The 16,297-nt window shown below is 45.6% G+C and overlaps 1 protein-coding gene across 1 annotated transcript in view; it reads left to right on the top strand.

Annotated features, from left to right (window-relative positions):
* LOC115092908 (histone H2A.V) overlaps positions 1-16,297 on the top strand; it is a 96,247-nt gene that overhangs the window by 10,125 nt on the left and 69,825 nt on the right. The window contains exon 2 of the mRNA XM_029604323.1: positions 13,155-13,232. Coding sequence (XP_029460183.1) covers positions 13,155-13,232 — 78 coding nt within the window. The remainder of the gene's footprint in view (positions 1-13,154; positions 13,233-16,297) is intronic.

Consider the following 16,297-nt stretch of genomic DNA (forward strand, 5'->3'; position numbering starts at 1 on the left):
GGACTCTAAAGTCATTCTTCCGCCCGAAGAAGTCTTACCCACCACCAACCAGATCCCATGCCAAGAGACCTTATTAAAAACCGCAGTCTCATCAAGCCAGTAAACAAAAACCACAAGCAGCTCCTCAACCAGAACCTGCTTCAGGTTTTTGACTTCCACTTAGAGCAACAGCCAGATTCCTCTGTCACACATACCAGTGGGAGGTCGATTGTGCCACTTCCAAAACATGTGGCATTCAATCACATCCGACCATTGGGTACTGGCAATCATTGCTCAGGGTTACCATCTGAACTTTCTCGCCCTGCCACCGGACTCCCCACCTCTACAGACGTGGAGAACATCCGAACACTCCATTCTTCTGGATCAAGAGGTTTCCCTCCTTCTCCAGTCAAGAGCAATAGAACCCGTTCCATACTCTCAGCAAGGCCTAGGGTTCTATTCCTGGTACTTCCTAATCCCCCAAAAACCGGGAGGCGTCCGTCCTATTCTGGACCTACGGGCCCTCAACAAGTACCTCCAGTGAGAAGTTCAAGATGGTCACCTTGGCATCACTTCTACCTCTTCTACAAAGAGGAGACTGGCTCTGCTCTCTGGACCTCCAGGACACATACACCCATATTGCGATAAGTCCAGCTCATCGCAAGTACCTGAGGTTCCTAATAGGCCCCAAGCACTATCAATACAGAGTGCTTCCATTCGGCCTAGCGTCTGCACCACGAGTCTTTACAAAATGCCTCATAGTCGTCATAGCCTTCCTCAGGACACAAGGTGTTCACATCTACCCCTATCTGTACGACTGGTTAATCAGGGCTCCCACTCAGCAAACTGCTCTGTCGTCCTTCAATCTAACCTTGCATACTCTAATTTCGTTAGGATTTCTCGTCAATTACAACAAATCCTACTTAGTCCCATCTCAAACCTTGTCGTTCATTGGGGCAGACTTAGACACCTTACAGGCAAAGGCTTTCCTGCCTCGACAACGAGCACTGACTCTTGTATCTCTTGCTCACCAGCTGCAGTCTCAGCACTCTGCAACTGCACACCAATTTCTCGTCCTCCTGGGACACATGGCGTCCTCAGTCCATGTCACACCAATGGCCCGCTTGGCCATGAGACTCATGCACTGGACTCTGAGGTCTCAATGGACTCTATTCAGCCTCTGTCGGCCATTGTCCACGTCACCGACTCACTCCGTCTGTCTCACCTGGTGGAAAAATCAGACCAATCTCCTCCAGGGTTTGCACTTCCAGGTTCCAAATCCTCAAATCATTCTCACCACTGACGCTTTATTTATTTTATTTATTTAAGGCTTTTATATACCGACTTTCTTGATACAAATCAAATCAACTCGGTTTACATCGAACTAAGCAGTAACTATAACTAACCAATTAACAAGACAATTTAAAGGAGCATAAAGTTACATTATAACAAGGATGCCTTAACTGGGAGTAGGAAATAAAGAAAGGGAGAACGAAGATAAAGTACTATATGCATGGGAGGGAGGCAAGGAGCCGACCTCATGATAGCTTGTAAGCGTGATTTAGCATTTGTTATTTACATAAGTGATGGAATAATTCTAAGTCAGGCTGTGGGGCTTGTAGTGGAGAAGGCTCGGCTCGACGCTTCCAACCTCGGGTGGGGAGCCCACGTAGCCGATCTGCAGACATAAGGCTCTTGGTCTCCAGAGGAAGCCAAACACCAAATAAATTTCCTGGAGCTTCGAGCAATCAGATATGCTCTCAGGGCTTTTCAGGATCGCCTATCAAATCAGGTCATCCTGATTCAGATGGACAACCAGGTGGCCATGAGGTACATCGACAAGCAGGGAGGTATGGGCTCCTTCCTTCTGTGTCAGGAAGCTCTCTCCCATTCGATGTACCTCAAGGCCACCTACTTACCGGGAGTGGACAATATGCTGGCAGACAAGCTGAGTTGCGTCTTTCAATCGCATGAGTGGTCTCTCAACCTCTCGGTAGCGAACTCCATTTTTCAACAATGGGGATATCCTCGAATAGACCTCTTTGCGTCCCCACAAAACCGCAAAGTGGGAAAACTACTACTCTCTCGACCCAGAGACGCATTCTCCCTCTCGTGGACAACTGGTCTGCTCTATGCATTCCCTCTTCTCTCGAAGACTCTCGTGAAGTTACGTCAGGACAAAGGAACCATGATCCTGATAGCACCTCACTGGCCACGCCAAATGTGGTTTCCAATACTTCAGGATCTCTACATCCGCAAGCGCATTCCCTTGGAAAAAGACCCACTTCTGATCACTCAGAATGACGGGAGCCTACGCCATCCCAATCTTCACGCCTTATCCCTGATGTCTTGGATGTTGAAAGGTTAATCCTCCCACCACTTAACCTTTCTGAACCAGTTTCCCATGTCTTGATTGCTTCTTGGAAGCCTTCCATGAGAAAATCTTACTCTTACAAATGGAAAAGGTTCACGTCATGGTGCTCTTCTCAGTCCCTTGACCCCCTTTCCTGTCCAATCCCGAAGTTTCTGGTCTATCTCTGGCATCTGAGTCAGATCTAAAGACTTCTTCCATCAGAATGCATGTCAGTGCGGTAGCCGCCTTCCATAAAGGTGTCGGGGATGTCTCTATATCAGTACAATCCCTTGTAACCTGCTTTTTGAAGGGCTTGCTCCATATCAAGCTTCCACTACGTCCTCCGGCCCCTTCTTGGGACCTTAATCTGGTTTTGGGTCAGCTCATGAAACCACCGTTCGAGCCTCTTCACTCCTGTGACCTTTGATATCTCACATGGAAAGTGATTTTCCTTTTGGCTATCACTTCAGCTCGCAGAGTTAGTGAATTGCAGGCTCTAGTTACCTATCCGCCTTACACTAAACTTCTGCAGGACTGGGCGGTACTCCACACTCACCCTAAATTCTTGCCTAAGGTAGTTTCGGATTTTCATCTTAATCAATCCATCATACTACCTACCTTTTTTCCCAGGCCCCATGCCAACCCAGGAGAACAGGCTCTGCATACCCTTGACTAAACGGGCTCTAGCATTTTATCTAGACCGTACAGCTGCCCACAGGGAAAGCACTCAATTGTTTGTCTCTTTCTACCCAAACAAGTTAGGGAAGCCTGTAGGTAAGCAGACTCTCTCCGCCTGGTTGGCGGACTGCATATCCTTCTGCTATCAGCAAGCAGGCATTCCATTCCATGACCGTGTTAAAGCACACTCTGTGAGGGCCATGGCGACTTCAGTAGCACACCTACACTCTGTGCTGCTTCCTGACACTTGCAGGGCTGCTACCTGGAGTTCTCTCCACACCTTTGCAGCCCACTATTGCTTGGACAAAGCTGGAAGACAAGATTCCATCTTCGGCCAGTCTGTCCTTCGTAACCTGTTTACAACGTGACGTACCAACACCCTTCCGCCTGCCCGGTGGGGTTCAGGATGCCCTCTACCAAATTCCACCCCAGTTGTGCCTGTTGCACACCTTTGGGTACATTTGGTGCATGTTAGGACATCCTCAGCTCGGTACTCGCCCATATGTGAGGACTACCATCCTGCTTGTCCTGTGAGAAAACAAATGTTGCTTACCTGTAACATGTGTTCTCACAGGACAGCAGGATGTTAGTCCTCACGAAATCCGCTCCGCAGTGTTGGGTTCGTAACATTTTGTTTTATTTTTCGGCACTGCCTGTAGCTTTCAAATAAGACTGAAGGGGGACCCCTGCTGGCTGCAGGGTTAGTGCCATGCTGGGCATGCCCAGTAGGGGCCAGTCAAAGTTCTGGAAACTTTGACAGAAGTTTTCCGTGATTGGGCGCCATCCTGATGTCACCCATATGTGAGGACTAAAATCCTGCTGTCCTGTGAGAACACCTGTTACAGGTAAGCAACATTTGCTTTCTTGCTGGTGTTGCGCTGGCGAGAAAAGGGGGGTCAGCGGCACTGTACTCCTGCAGCCCCTGGCAAAGTGGCCTGCCAGCACTGATCTTTAGCTTCCAGTCCGAGCAGCTGATGGACAGCTTTCCCCAACAGCCACGCAGCAGGAAATCCCTACAGCCACATTCTCAACTAACTGCTCTGTGCCGCGATGATCACAGCACAGGCAAACTGCTGAGTGTAGTGGGGCCGGGGGGAGCCTTGGGATGTGATTTCTGCAGTAGCAGCATGCATGCATGGCCTTTTCTTCTTCCCACATGCCCAGTAAACATCACTTCCTCTTCCGGGCCACAGGGGCAGTAAGACGAAAAGGTCATGTTCTTGTTGCCAGCTTCCACAAACACTGCTCCCGTTCCCCCTCGGGGCTTGAATGTGCTGATAGCCCGTGCAGGAACGGCAGCGGGTGCGCCACCCACCTGCCAGCGCTTCGCGACACACTAGTGTGCCGCCGCACACTGGTTGAGAACCACTGGTCTAGAGGTTCAAAAAGTAGCCTCATCAATTGAGTGCGTTCAAGACCCTTAGAACAGGAGGCTTTTGCACTGAGGCTTCATATACCACAAGCCTTTCAGAAATCTCAATACCAGTGGATATGTAGAGATGGGCTTATTGTCGTCTGTAAAATGGCAACCCACTGTGGCATAAAGATGCACTTATAGAGGATATAGCAAAGCCAGAGTCAGAAAGGAAGAGCAAATGCCTGAGTTCAAAGAAAACTGATACCAGATATGCTGATGGCACCACTTGGCATATGTTTTCCATTTAAAGGGATAGTTTCTTCTAGGTGAGGGCTTCCTATCTAAAACCACTAAGTCTTCAATGCCTCTGAGCAAAGAGTTACCAGTGACTGAGCATTCAACATCCAAGCCATCAGGTTGAGAGATGGAAACCATCTGTTTGAGGGATGATATATTTCTTCATTTCAAGTTAGCAAGGCGCAGGGTCTGTTCCCAGTTGAATTGGGGGGGGGCGCTTGCTGGAAAGCTGTACGAAATGCACAAACCACATCTGTCTGGGCCACACTGGAGCTATAAGAATCAAGTGAGCACAATCTTCGAGCAGCTTTTGTACTGTTTTGGCAATCGGTGGAAAAGCATACATGAGGCTTGCTCCCCCCGTTTAAGATAAGTATCCTGAGCTAACCCGAGATTACTGGGTAGAACTGAGCAAAACTGGTGGAGTTTTCTGTTCTGCTGACATGGGATTTGCTGTGGGTCGACCTATTCATAAGTCAAATTTGTCAGTTGTCAACTGTTGCAAGGACCACTCATGCAGGGCAAATTGTCAATATGTTGGAGATCCCTGGAGGAGACATAGGTAGCTTGTAAGGCAGATCTTGTTTTTGCCCACTACCAAATTCTTAAAAATTCCTGGCAGTCTGTAGTGCGGTGCCGCCTTATTCATTGTCATAAAATATGGCAGTTGGTTGTTTGAAGCTATTCTTTCTTTGAAGATTTGTGAATATCAGAGCGTATCCAGTTACTCTTAGTTCCAAAAGTTTGATCATAAAGTGGTTTTCCTCAAGAGTCCACGTACCCTGGATCTGAAAGGATCCTGTATAGGCATCCCATCCCTTCATGGAGGCATCTGTCACTAGGGTTACTTGATTGGGGGGGGAGGAGCGTGAAGTGGAGCTATATGTTGAAGCACATAGAAACATAGAAATGACGGCAGAAGAAGACCAAATGACCCATCCAGTCTGCCCAGCAAGCTATGCACTTTAACCATTTTTTTTTTCCCCCTTTTTCTCTCCCCCACCTGTTACTATTGGCTTCCAGTACCCTCCGGCCCTAATTCCCCTCCACTCCACCACCAATGTAGAGAGCAGCACCGTATCTGCATTCAAGTGAACATCCAGCTCAATTAGGGATAGCAACCGCTGTAACAAGCAGGCCACACCCCTGCCCCATACTCTTACCCATCCCTGTTTTTTTTGTTTGTTTGTTTGTTTGTTTGTTTTTTTGGAGATGGCAGCCCTCCATCCTTCCACTCCGTGAAGGTGGAACACCAACCACTGGCATCCCGCTCCGTGAATGTCTCTGTGGCTACTGCCGCTCCGTGCAGTGTTTTGCTGCCTCCTCTTTATTTACGCCCTCTAGACTTGATGGATCCACAGTGTTTATCCCATGCCCCTTTGAAGTCCTTCACAGTTTTAGACTTCACCACTTCCTCCGGAAGGGCATTCCAGGCATCCACCACCCTTTCCGTGAAGAAATACTTCCTGACATTGGTTCTTAGTCTTCCTCCCTGGAGCCTTAGCTCGTGACCTCTGGTTCTGCTGATTTTTACAATGGGTTCAACCACTGTACAGTGGGTTCAACCACTGTACTATAGTTGATAGCAGTGAAGTTAATGCCTGCAATGGGGTCTGCAATGTCACTGGTAACAAATTTAAGTGGATTAGTGAGACCATGTGAATGGCTGCTGCCATATTTATTTATTTTATTTATTTGTAAGTTTTTATATACCGAGGTTTGGCGAAAGCCTTCACTCCGGTTTACAGTTAAAACAACATTTTACATTTGTGTCAGAGAAAAAGCAGTATAAACATTTGAATTCTGTACATTAAGTTCTAAACATAAAGTGGTATTTAATTTGAAAATCAACAGTGTAATGAGGAACCATGTTTATATTGATTGTAGTTGGACTGGGTGAATTCCTATATAATGGTATACTATAGGATTTATGCTATCTGAGGAGGGGTTAGGCATTTCTCTTGGGGTGATAATATAATATTCACTGTATAGGGTGGATGGGGGATTCTCGATGGAAGATAGTATAATATGTTTCACAGAATAGGGTGAATAGAGGGAAGGGGGGGGTATGATTATAATGTTCTGGCTGTCAAACACTGAGAGGTTAATTTGTAAATGAGTAATCTCATGGTATTCACTTGGTTTAATGGTAGAAATACCTTTTCTTATGGCACATTTATCCATGCTCCAATTAATTTTCTTCTGAGTTGGCACAAGATTACACTTCTCAGAGTTCACCAGAAATCCAAAATCTTGTGATTCTTACAACAAATACCTCCACCAACAGTTGGGACACATCTACAGCAGTAAAAAACATAGCGACTCTTGGCCTTCAGAAAGAGAGTGTTTTTATATAAATCTGCTGGAGCTCAGAGCAATGCACTATGCTCTTGCAGCATTCCAACACATGCTTCGAGGGAAGAATAGTTTGATCCATGCGGACAGTCGGGTTGCCATGTTTACATCATCAAACAAGGAGGCACCTGATCATGGACCATCTGCAAAGAGGCTCTGCAAATCTGCTAGTGGGTGGATCAAGCTGCCGCCACTGTACAGGCCACATACCTATCGGGTATCGCAAACACTGAAGTGGACAAACTCAGCAGGATTTTTTCACACGCATGAATGGTCCTTGTTGAAATAGGTAGCTGACCCATTCCACCACTGGACCTGCCTATGGATCAGCCTGTTAGCCACAGAACAGGAAAGTGACCTACTTCTGTTCCATCCGACCCAGCCCTCACCAGGAGGCTTCAGATGCTTTTCTTCTCTCATGGGAAAAGAGCCCTATCCTATGCCTTTCCATAGATACCGTTAATATCCAAAACTGTTCAAGAATACATACGACTACACCAGGATCATCTTGAAAGTTCCTGCATGGCTGAGATAATCATGGTATGCTTATCTCGTATGGTTTTCGATGCATTCTCTGCTTGCCCTGGGAGGCCACCCAGACCTACTGACCCAGGAAGAGGGTTCCCTCTTTTACCTGCTACAGCCATCCCTGAACCTCGCTGCATGGATGTTGAAGTCTGTGTTGTTTATTGGCTTGTGGTCTGCCCCTGCAAGCTGGCTCACTTATCCCTTGCTGCCGGGCTGGGGAACACTGCCACTCTGAGCTGTCAGATGCTAACAGGCCACATGGTAGGATGCTGCCAACGGGTCACTGTACGGTCAGAAGCTGCCACGCCAAATCCTCCTCCTCCAACACACTAGGTGCACGAGCACAGCATTCAGCTCTTCTTAAAGGGCCCACGACAGGAAATCTCTATCGGTACCTTCCAATGTCATCAGGCCTTCACCCTATAAAGGACCTCCCTCTACTCTCACACTTTGCGTTAGCAGCGGGTTGACTGCCTCCAGGTAGTGTGAGTTGCTGCTTCGGTGTCTTGTCTTGCCATGCCTTCCTTGTCTTCAGTCTCGCCTTGCTTTCCCTTGGACTTATCTCTGGTACAGACCATGGCCTGTGATCTGACCATGGAAACTTGTGGCTTCCAATTCAGTTTTTGCCTGCATGTTTCTGTTTATAATTTATGGTTTCTTTTTTCTGTATTTGGTGAGGGTCTGCCTGTGTTCTGCATATGTGACCAAGGAGATGTTTTCTGCTAGCATTTAGGGGTCTATAGCAGCTTTTTTTTTTTGCTTTTTTTTTTTCATTTTCCTAATAGGAAGTGTATTGGTGTCTTATGATCTAGTGTAAAATTTGCAGTGCTGCCTTCTCATGGGTAGGATCCTTACTTTTTAAGTGCTGGCAGTTAGAGCTGTTTTGGAACGGGACGCTTTAGTATATTTTAATTGTAATTTACTCTGAGCTTTCTGAGGGTCAAGCAGACATCTAACACGTGTTACAGTAGTCCTAATGCCAAAGGGGTAGATTTTATAAATTTGCACGAGTGCGTGCAAAAGTACGCTGGATTTTATAAGATATGCGTGTAGCTGCGAGTATCTTATAAAATCCGGGGTCGGCGAGCGCAAGGGGGTGCACATTTGTGCAACTTGCGTGCGCCGAGTGCGGCGCGCGCTGCCTGTTCCCTCCAAGGCCACTCCGAAATTGGAGCGGCCTCGGAGGGAACTTTCTTTACACACACCCCCCCCCCCACCTTTGTTGCCAGATTTACGCCTGTAAATCTGTGAGCGCCAGCAGGCTGCTGGCGCACCATCACCCAACCCGGGGGCTGGTCCGGAGGCCTCGACCACGCCCCCGGGCCGGCAACTGCCAACATGCAAACAGCAGTGCTAATATTATACATACGCGCGTAAATCCGGCCGGATTTACGCGCGCAGGGCTTTTAAAATCCGGCCCATATAGATTCTAAGTGACTTTCTTTTTTTTTTTTTCTTTTTTTTAGGGTTTTCTGGTTGGCACCATAGCAGTGCATGTAAATATAGTATACATGTTGTGATATATTTTTTTTTTATCTCAGAAGACTGTACTTTGAGAATTTTTTCATGTAAAACCTGTTATGAATGTGTATTTTTAACTGTGTGTGTGGAGAGGGTTGGTGTGGGATGCAAGGGTATAAGGTTTGCCAGGGCACCTAATACTCTTGGACGGTCATGGGTTCTGGGGGAAGGAAGGTGTGAAGACCCGGGGGGGGGGGGGGTGACAGTTTTTAAAGTTTAGGCTGCTGGAAGGAGCTGGGTTGTCTTTGGTGGAGCCTAAGACACAGACTAAATGAAAATGCAGGAGTGGGGGAGGGGAGGCAGCACAACAGTTGTTCGCACAGGATGGCAAAAAGGCTAGCACTGGCCCTGCAATCAACCTATTTGCGTTTTGAACAAAATAGAAAACTGGAAAGGGTTTTTCTGCATTCTTCCTAGCAAACTCAAATTTGCATAGGATGTTTTTCTCCTTGACTGGAATCCAAATCTAATGTATGCTCTTCCATTAATTCTACTGTTAGCTAGAACAGTACAAAAAGTGCTCAAAGACCAGGCTAGATTTGATTCTCAAAGCTCCACACCTGTTTTGGTTTGTGTACCTGGTACCATAGTCCTCTGATCCCTCTCGGGTCACATCCATCTTTATTAACTCAAGAAGAGGGACAGCTGTTTCATTTGAACCTTCTCTCTCTCAACGGCTTGGTATCGAGTGCTCAAAGATCACTGAATTGTCCTTACCCAAGGAGGTTGAGAACATAAGTGTCTGCCAGGAAATCGACTAAGAGCCTACAGTTTTAAATGGAAATGATTTTTCATATGGTTTCACAAGGTCTTTGTACCAGTTCATATGTAGACCCTAACAGTTGCTGAGGAGTTTGCATTCTCTTTCTGCTTCAGGACTTAGCATCTCATCAGTAAGTACATCTTAGTTCCATAGCAGCTTACCATGTTCAAAAAGGATAAGCTAATATCCACTCATCCATTAGTTTCCAAGTTCTTGAAAGGCTGATGGCATACTAAACCTTCAGCTGTGACATTGCCTGTTCATGGGACCTAAATGTGGTTTTGGCACAACTGATGAAGCTGCCATTTGAACCACTGGAGTCAACTTTGCTCAAGTTTCTAACAGCTTCTAAGAAAGCTGTTAGAAACTTGCATATAAGGAAGCTTCTAAGTAGCTTCCTTATATGCAGTTCCACTGCATTAGGGTGATGCTCTGCACCTACCTGAAGTTTCTACTGAAAATATCTGCTTTCCATATAATCAAGACATTGTGTTAACTATGTTCTTCCTGAGGCTACATGCGCATGAAGGTGAGAGAGCTCCTTACACCCTAGACTAGTGGTTATGAACCTTTTTCCCATTGTAACACACTTGATGGATGGTGCTCACGTGTGACACACACTACTCACTATAATTTACAGCTGGACTGGAAAAAAAACCAAAAACCTCTATTACTTTTATTGTTAAGAATGACACAGGAAAAATGAGTGCTCTCGAACAGAAATGATATAACTTTGTTCAAGATGGGGACACTAAGATTTTTTTTCTTCTGTTGTCACTTTTGGGCCCGGCAGGGGAAGATAGAATCAGTTATCACTGTCCAGGAAGAGAGAGAATCGCTATTTCTTGCTGGATTCTGGCAGGGATGGAGGACAAAAGCTGTGACATATTGAGCTCAGTGGGGGAAGAAATTTGCCTCGCAGAGCTGATGCAAGGGTATAAGGTGACCTTGTGCACACCCGCACACAATTAAAGATTATGCATTAATGCCATTTTTCGTGTAAAATCTAACACAGCGAGGTTAAAAAATAAATCACCTACAACATGTATACTATATTTACATGTCTACTGTGGTGCCAACCAGAAAACCCTGCAATAAAGAAAAAAAGAAACAAAAACTTGACTCATATGGTATTAGGTCTTTTGTAATGTGCTCAGTGTGGGCTTAGCCCTCAGAAAGCCATGAGTAAAAGAATTATATTAACAATATAGTAAACCTCCATACCAAAACAATAGTAACTGCCAGCATGCAAACAGCAGTAACCTTACCTATGAAAAGGCAGCAGTGCTAATATACATTCTGTTATGAAAATAGAACAAGCCAGGCTGCTATAGATCCTTACATAGAAACTACTCGCTGGCAGAATACCATACCTCAGTCATACATGCAGAATACAGATGGACTCTCATTAAATATAGAAGAAAAAGAGCATAAGTATAAACAGAAATATGCAGACAAAACTGAACTGGAAACACAAGCCGGACTCTGTATGCAGTGCGATAATGGAAAATTAGAATCATTCCTCAGAAAAATCAAACAAAATAAAAAGATAAAATATAGATTAGTAATAAAATCATACAAATGTAATAAATACATATGTCATAAAATCTGAATAATACAACATACGATTTAAAAAAATCACAGCAATGTCCAAACACCAATAAAATATTTGTAAACAGACACAAACATCCAATAATTAAAACTAATAAGGATTAATAAAGAAAAACTCTCCATTCCTGGGAACTTTTGATTTCCAGGTGCCCAGAGATTGAATTGCATTGGATTAGCAGGCAGAGAGAAAGGGAGGTTGAGCGCAAATGTTCTCCTTTCTCTCTCGCTGTTTTTCTTTCTCATATATATATCCCCATATAGTCTCCAATGCTCAGTCTTACACAGATGCACACATAGGCTGTCTTTTTTTCTCGTTTGCAGAAACAACCTCAGCCTATCGTTCTCTAGCCCCCATGGCCAACAGGACTCTTACTTTTTCTTGGGGTTGACGCTGATCCTCTTTGAAATTCTGGCCTGCACTGCTCCTCTTCAATCAGTCCCCATGCAGGCTCGGAGCCCATGCTGCTCCCTTTTTTTTTTTTTTTTTTTTTTCTGACTTAGGAATATGGCCTCTTTCCTAAGCAGGCCCACCTCAATTCCTCTTCCGGACTGCACAGATAAGCCATTCTCCCCCCACCCCCATGGTATTCTATAGGTGAGATAATTGCTACTATTGACTCTACTGCCAGCATTCTTCCTGAGCTTAAAATGCTTTCAGCCCAGGCGGAGAAGGAGATCACTGTGTTCCATAGGAGTAGAGGAGGGGGAGGAAAGATGGGACCAGGGAGCGCTATATGCTACCCGTGGAGGTTGTGACACACCAACTTGTGCTTTTGCATCACAGTGGTTGAGAATCGCTGCCTTAGATTGTAAAAGTGCCTTGGCATATTAGAAAAGAAAAACTCTGCCACATCAGTCTTGTCCAACTGGCTAGCAAACTATATTATATGCACTGCTATGTGCTAGCAGGCCTATAAGATAGACACCATCAAAGCTCATCAAGTTAGAGCCATGGTGCCATCATTGGCTCATCTGCAAAGCTACAACATGGTTGACACCTTTGCATGGACAGTCTGAGTAACAGTTTCGGCAAGCAGTTCTGCTTAGCCTGTTCACCCATTAGTCTACTCTCCATGATAGGGTCCGGGTTACTTATTCAATAAACGCTCTGCTGCAGCCTATGGCTTGTGACTCCCCACATGTCATGACTAATTCAGTCCTGCTTGTTGATGGAGAAAGCAAATTTGCTTATAGTAAACAGTGTTCTGCGTAAGCAGCAGGATGAGTTAAGTATGCTAAATACCTGCCCACCTCCCTGGAGAATGGACCTCCTAGCTAGAATTAGCTCTAAAATTGACTAAGGGAGCTCATGAAGCAGGTCCCATCCAGTAATTACCACTGATTGCTCAGTAGAACAAATATTCTACGAGCTTAGAAAGACAGGTCCGTTCAGTGCTGTCAGTTGATGTTGCCCACATCATATGGCTAATGCATCATATTTATGGAGAACACAGTTTATGGTAAGCACGCTTGCTTTATGTATGTTGTACTGTTACATGCCGAGAATGGGCAATCGAACAGGATATACATTTTTAGATTGTGGGTGGGAGGAAGGAGCCTTGAGGATACTTCATAGGAAAGCACATGGAAATGTGATTACATGCCCTCCCTACCCAGGTTCAAGTGTGGTACAATCAGCATCTGTCCAACATTTGTATTTTCCATGATTGTGAGGCGTGGAATTCATAAAATGTGAATATTTGCTTTTTCAGGCTGGTGGCAAAGCTGGGAAGGACAGTGGAAAGGCCAAAGCAAAGGCAGTTTCACGTTCACAAAGAGCTGGTCTGCAGGTAAAACTTTGCTGTTCATTTTATATTTGTCTAGAATTTTAGGAGTTAATGCACATTAGCTATAGTTCTTTGGATATGTGTCTTGACTAGTTTGGAAAATACAGGTTAGTTAATAAAAACACTTCTAGCTTCTAAATTAAATGTTTCTTAGCAATCAGTCAGATGAATCCATAACAAGTGGTTAATGCATTCCTACCAGGAGATGGAGCAAACTGACGTCACACACATATATATCCTGCAGTTACATCAGCCTGCCAGTATTCTCCATCTCCAGCAGATGGTGGACGTGGCAATCCCCAGTGGGGAGATCTTTAATTTAAAGAAGAGAATAAAGGGAAGAAAAATTTTGCCCCGCTCTCCTGCGGTAATACCAAATGGTCACTCCCCCAGTTGAGAATTCATGAAGTGATTTTCGTGGTCCCTCAGATGTGTGCCTTGGTCTAGTAGCTGGTTTCAGCTGGCATGGACTTAGCTGCTTGAGCAGCTGAAAGGCAGTGGGTGCAGGATGCTGAGCATGGCAGTGAGTGCACATACCCTTCCCATGCAGCTGGAGACCGTCTCTGTGCTCAGTCGGGTAAGGCTGAGCTCTGGTAAGTGTTTGTGTTTTTGTTTTTTTTTTTTAAAAGCAGAGACTTAGCAGGAGGTTTTTAGTTGTAGGGCTTCCTCCTCCGGTCTCTGTGCTTGACGCGCCGGTCCGATGTTCATTTCGCTCTGTGGGAGGCAAGAGACATGGCAGCCTGGCGGGTTGCGCAGCCTCCTTAAGCTAGGCCCCGCTCCAAGAATTTTCGCTGCACGCTGTGTGGTAGGCCGCAATGGCGCTTTGCATGCTTTCTGAGGTTGCTTTCTACGGGATTGTCAGTCCGGCATGTGCATCCAGGTTGTGCGCCAAGGTTTTGGATGCACAGTAGGGCCTTGTGGTCTGAGCACCCACGTTAGGTGATGTGGCCGCACGCTTGCCTCTGCACGCAAGTTTTCTGTGTACTTAGTTTTGTGCGCATAATTTTTGGGTGACTGTATTTGGAAAAAAAAAAAAAGGGGGCAGCTAGACATACTCCTTTGGCCGCTGCTCCGCCCATTGTCTGCTGTTTATATCGCCTGTGCCTAAGAAGCCCAAGTGTCTTTCTCTGTGCACTGCTTGTCATATTTGGGTGTCTTAACCAGGAGTACCCGCTGATTTGTGCCAGCACTGTTTGGAAGCTCAGGGTGAATTGTCTTCCTCTGATTTCACTCAGCCTAGTTCTTCCCAGCTGAATGTGAGTCTGGGTAAAGACGTCTCAGGTGGGGTGGCTGATTTTAGAGCTCCCCTAACTGGTTCCTCCTCAGGGGAAGGTAGCTCAATGAGTACTCCTCAGGTACCTCCCAATCTGGATGCTTGTACTTTTTCATGGATAGAATTTTTCCAGGAATTGCAATCCTTTCTTCAGGCACAGTCCTCGGCCCTGCCCTATGCTCCTAGAGGAGAGGCGCAGGTGAGAACCTTGCCTAGATCTTCTGTTGTGCTCCAGAGTACTCCTAGAATGGCAGTGGATCCTCTGGATGATCTTGCCTCTCATGAGAATGGGGAAAATTCCTTCCCTTCCTTCCCCCCCCTCCCCAAGATTGGAACCATATAGAACTATGTTGTGGTTCTTTCATAGAGATGAAGTGCCAGCTCTATTTCCTGGGCCTTGATGATGCTTAGAGTTCCTGGGACAGCTCAGTGTCTGAGTCAAAGAGAAATCCCATTTTAGGTTCCTCTTTTTTTTTTTTTTTCCCATGCTGGAAGCCATTCAAGAATTGATTGATCTTGAGTGGGGTACCCCAGAGAATTTCAATAGGGGTCTGATTTTGGAAGGCCTGTACCCTTTGGATCCTGTGGTAAGAGAGCGCTTATGTTTTCCGAAGGTAGATGTACTTGTGTGTGCAGTTTCCAAGCCGTCCACTATTTCCGTGGAAGGAGGAGCGGCCTCGAAGAATGCTCATGATAGAAAGGTTGAGACTATTGTTAAGCAGGCATTTGAAGCTGTGATGATGATTTTGCAGATTGCTTCTTGTTGTTCCTTGGTGGCTCACTTTTGTTTGCTTCTTTCTCAGGAGGTTGACTGGAGTAAATCTCAGAGCAGTTATGGAACCAGCTGCTGCCTTCTTGGCAGATGAGGGCTGTGATTTGGGCCACACTTCAGCCAGAGGGGTGGCTTCGATAGTAGCAGCCAGGCATCTGTTATGGTTGAGAAACTGGTCGGCCGATGTGACCTTCAAGGCTAATCTCACCAAATTGCTCTTTAATGGCTTGCTTTTGTTTGGCAGCGAGTTGGAGAAACTGGTCAGTAAGTGGGGCGACTCTCTGGTTCCTCATTTGCTGGAGGATAAGAAACAGGCACAGTGCTCCCTCTTTGAGAGGTCCTGCCAGAGGATCCAAGCGTTTGACCCTATAGAGCAGTGGTTCTCAACCTTTTTCCCATCGTGGCACACCTGACAGTCCACGCTCACATGTGCGATACACTGCTCATTACAATTCACGGCAGAAATAAAAAATAAAGGCCCAGTATTATTTTTATTGTTAAGAATGACACAAGGGAAAGATACATATACTGTCTGCACAAAAATTGCATAAATAGTAAACATCCCACACAAAACAGCACCAATTTCCAGTACTCAAACAGTAAACACCTTACTTAAGAAAAGGCAACACTGAAAATTACACCAGGCCTTAAGAACATAAGAAAATGCCATACTGGGTCAGACCAAGGGTCCATCAAGCCCAGCATCCTGTTTCCAACAGTGGCCAATCCAGGCCATAAGAATCTGGCAAGTACCCAAAAACTAAGTCTATTCCATGTTACCATTGCTAATGGCAGTGGCTATTCTCTAAGTGAACTTAATAGCAGGTAATGGACTTCTCCTCCAAGAACTTATCCAATTCTTTTTTAAACACAGCTATACTAACTGCACTAACCACATCCTCTGGCAACAAATTCTAGAGTTTAATTGTGCGTTGAGTAAAAAAGAACTTTCTCCGATTAGTTTTAAATGTGCTCCATGCTAACTTCATGGAGTGCCCCCTAGTCTTTCTACTATCTGAAAGA

The sequence above is a fragment of the Rhinatrema bivittatum genome, chromosome 5, assembly GCF_901001135.1.
Source record: "Rhinatrema bivittatum chromosome 5, aRhiBiv1.1, whole genome shotgun sequence".
Lineage (NCBI taxonomy): Eukaryota > Metazoa > Chordata > Amphibia > Gymnophiona > Rhinatrematidae > Rhinatrema > Rhinatrema bivittatum.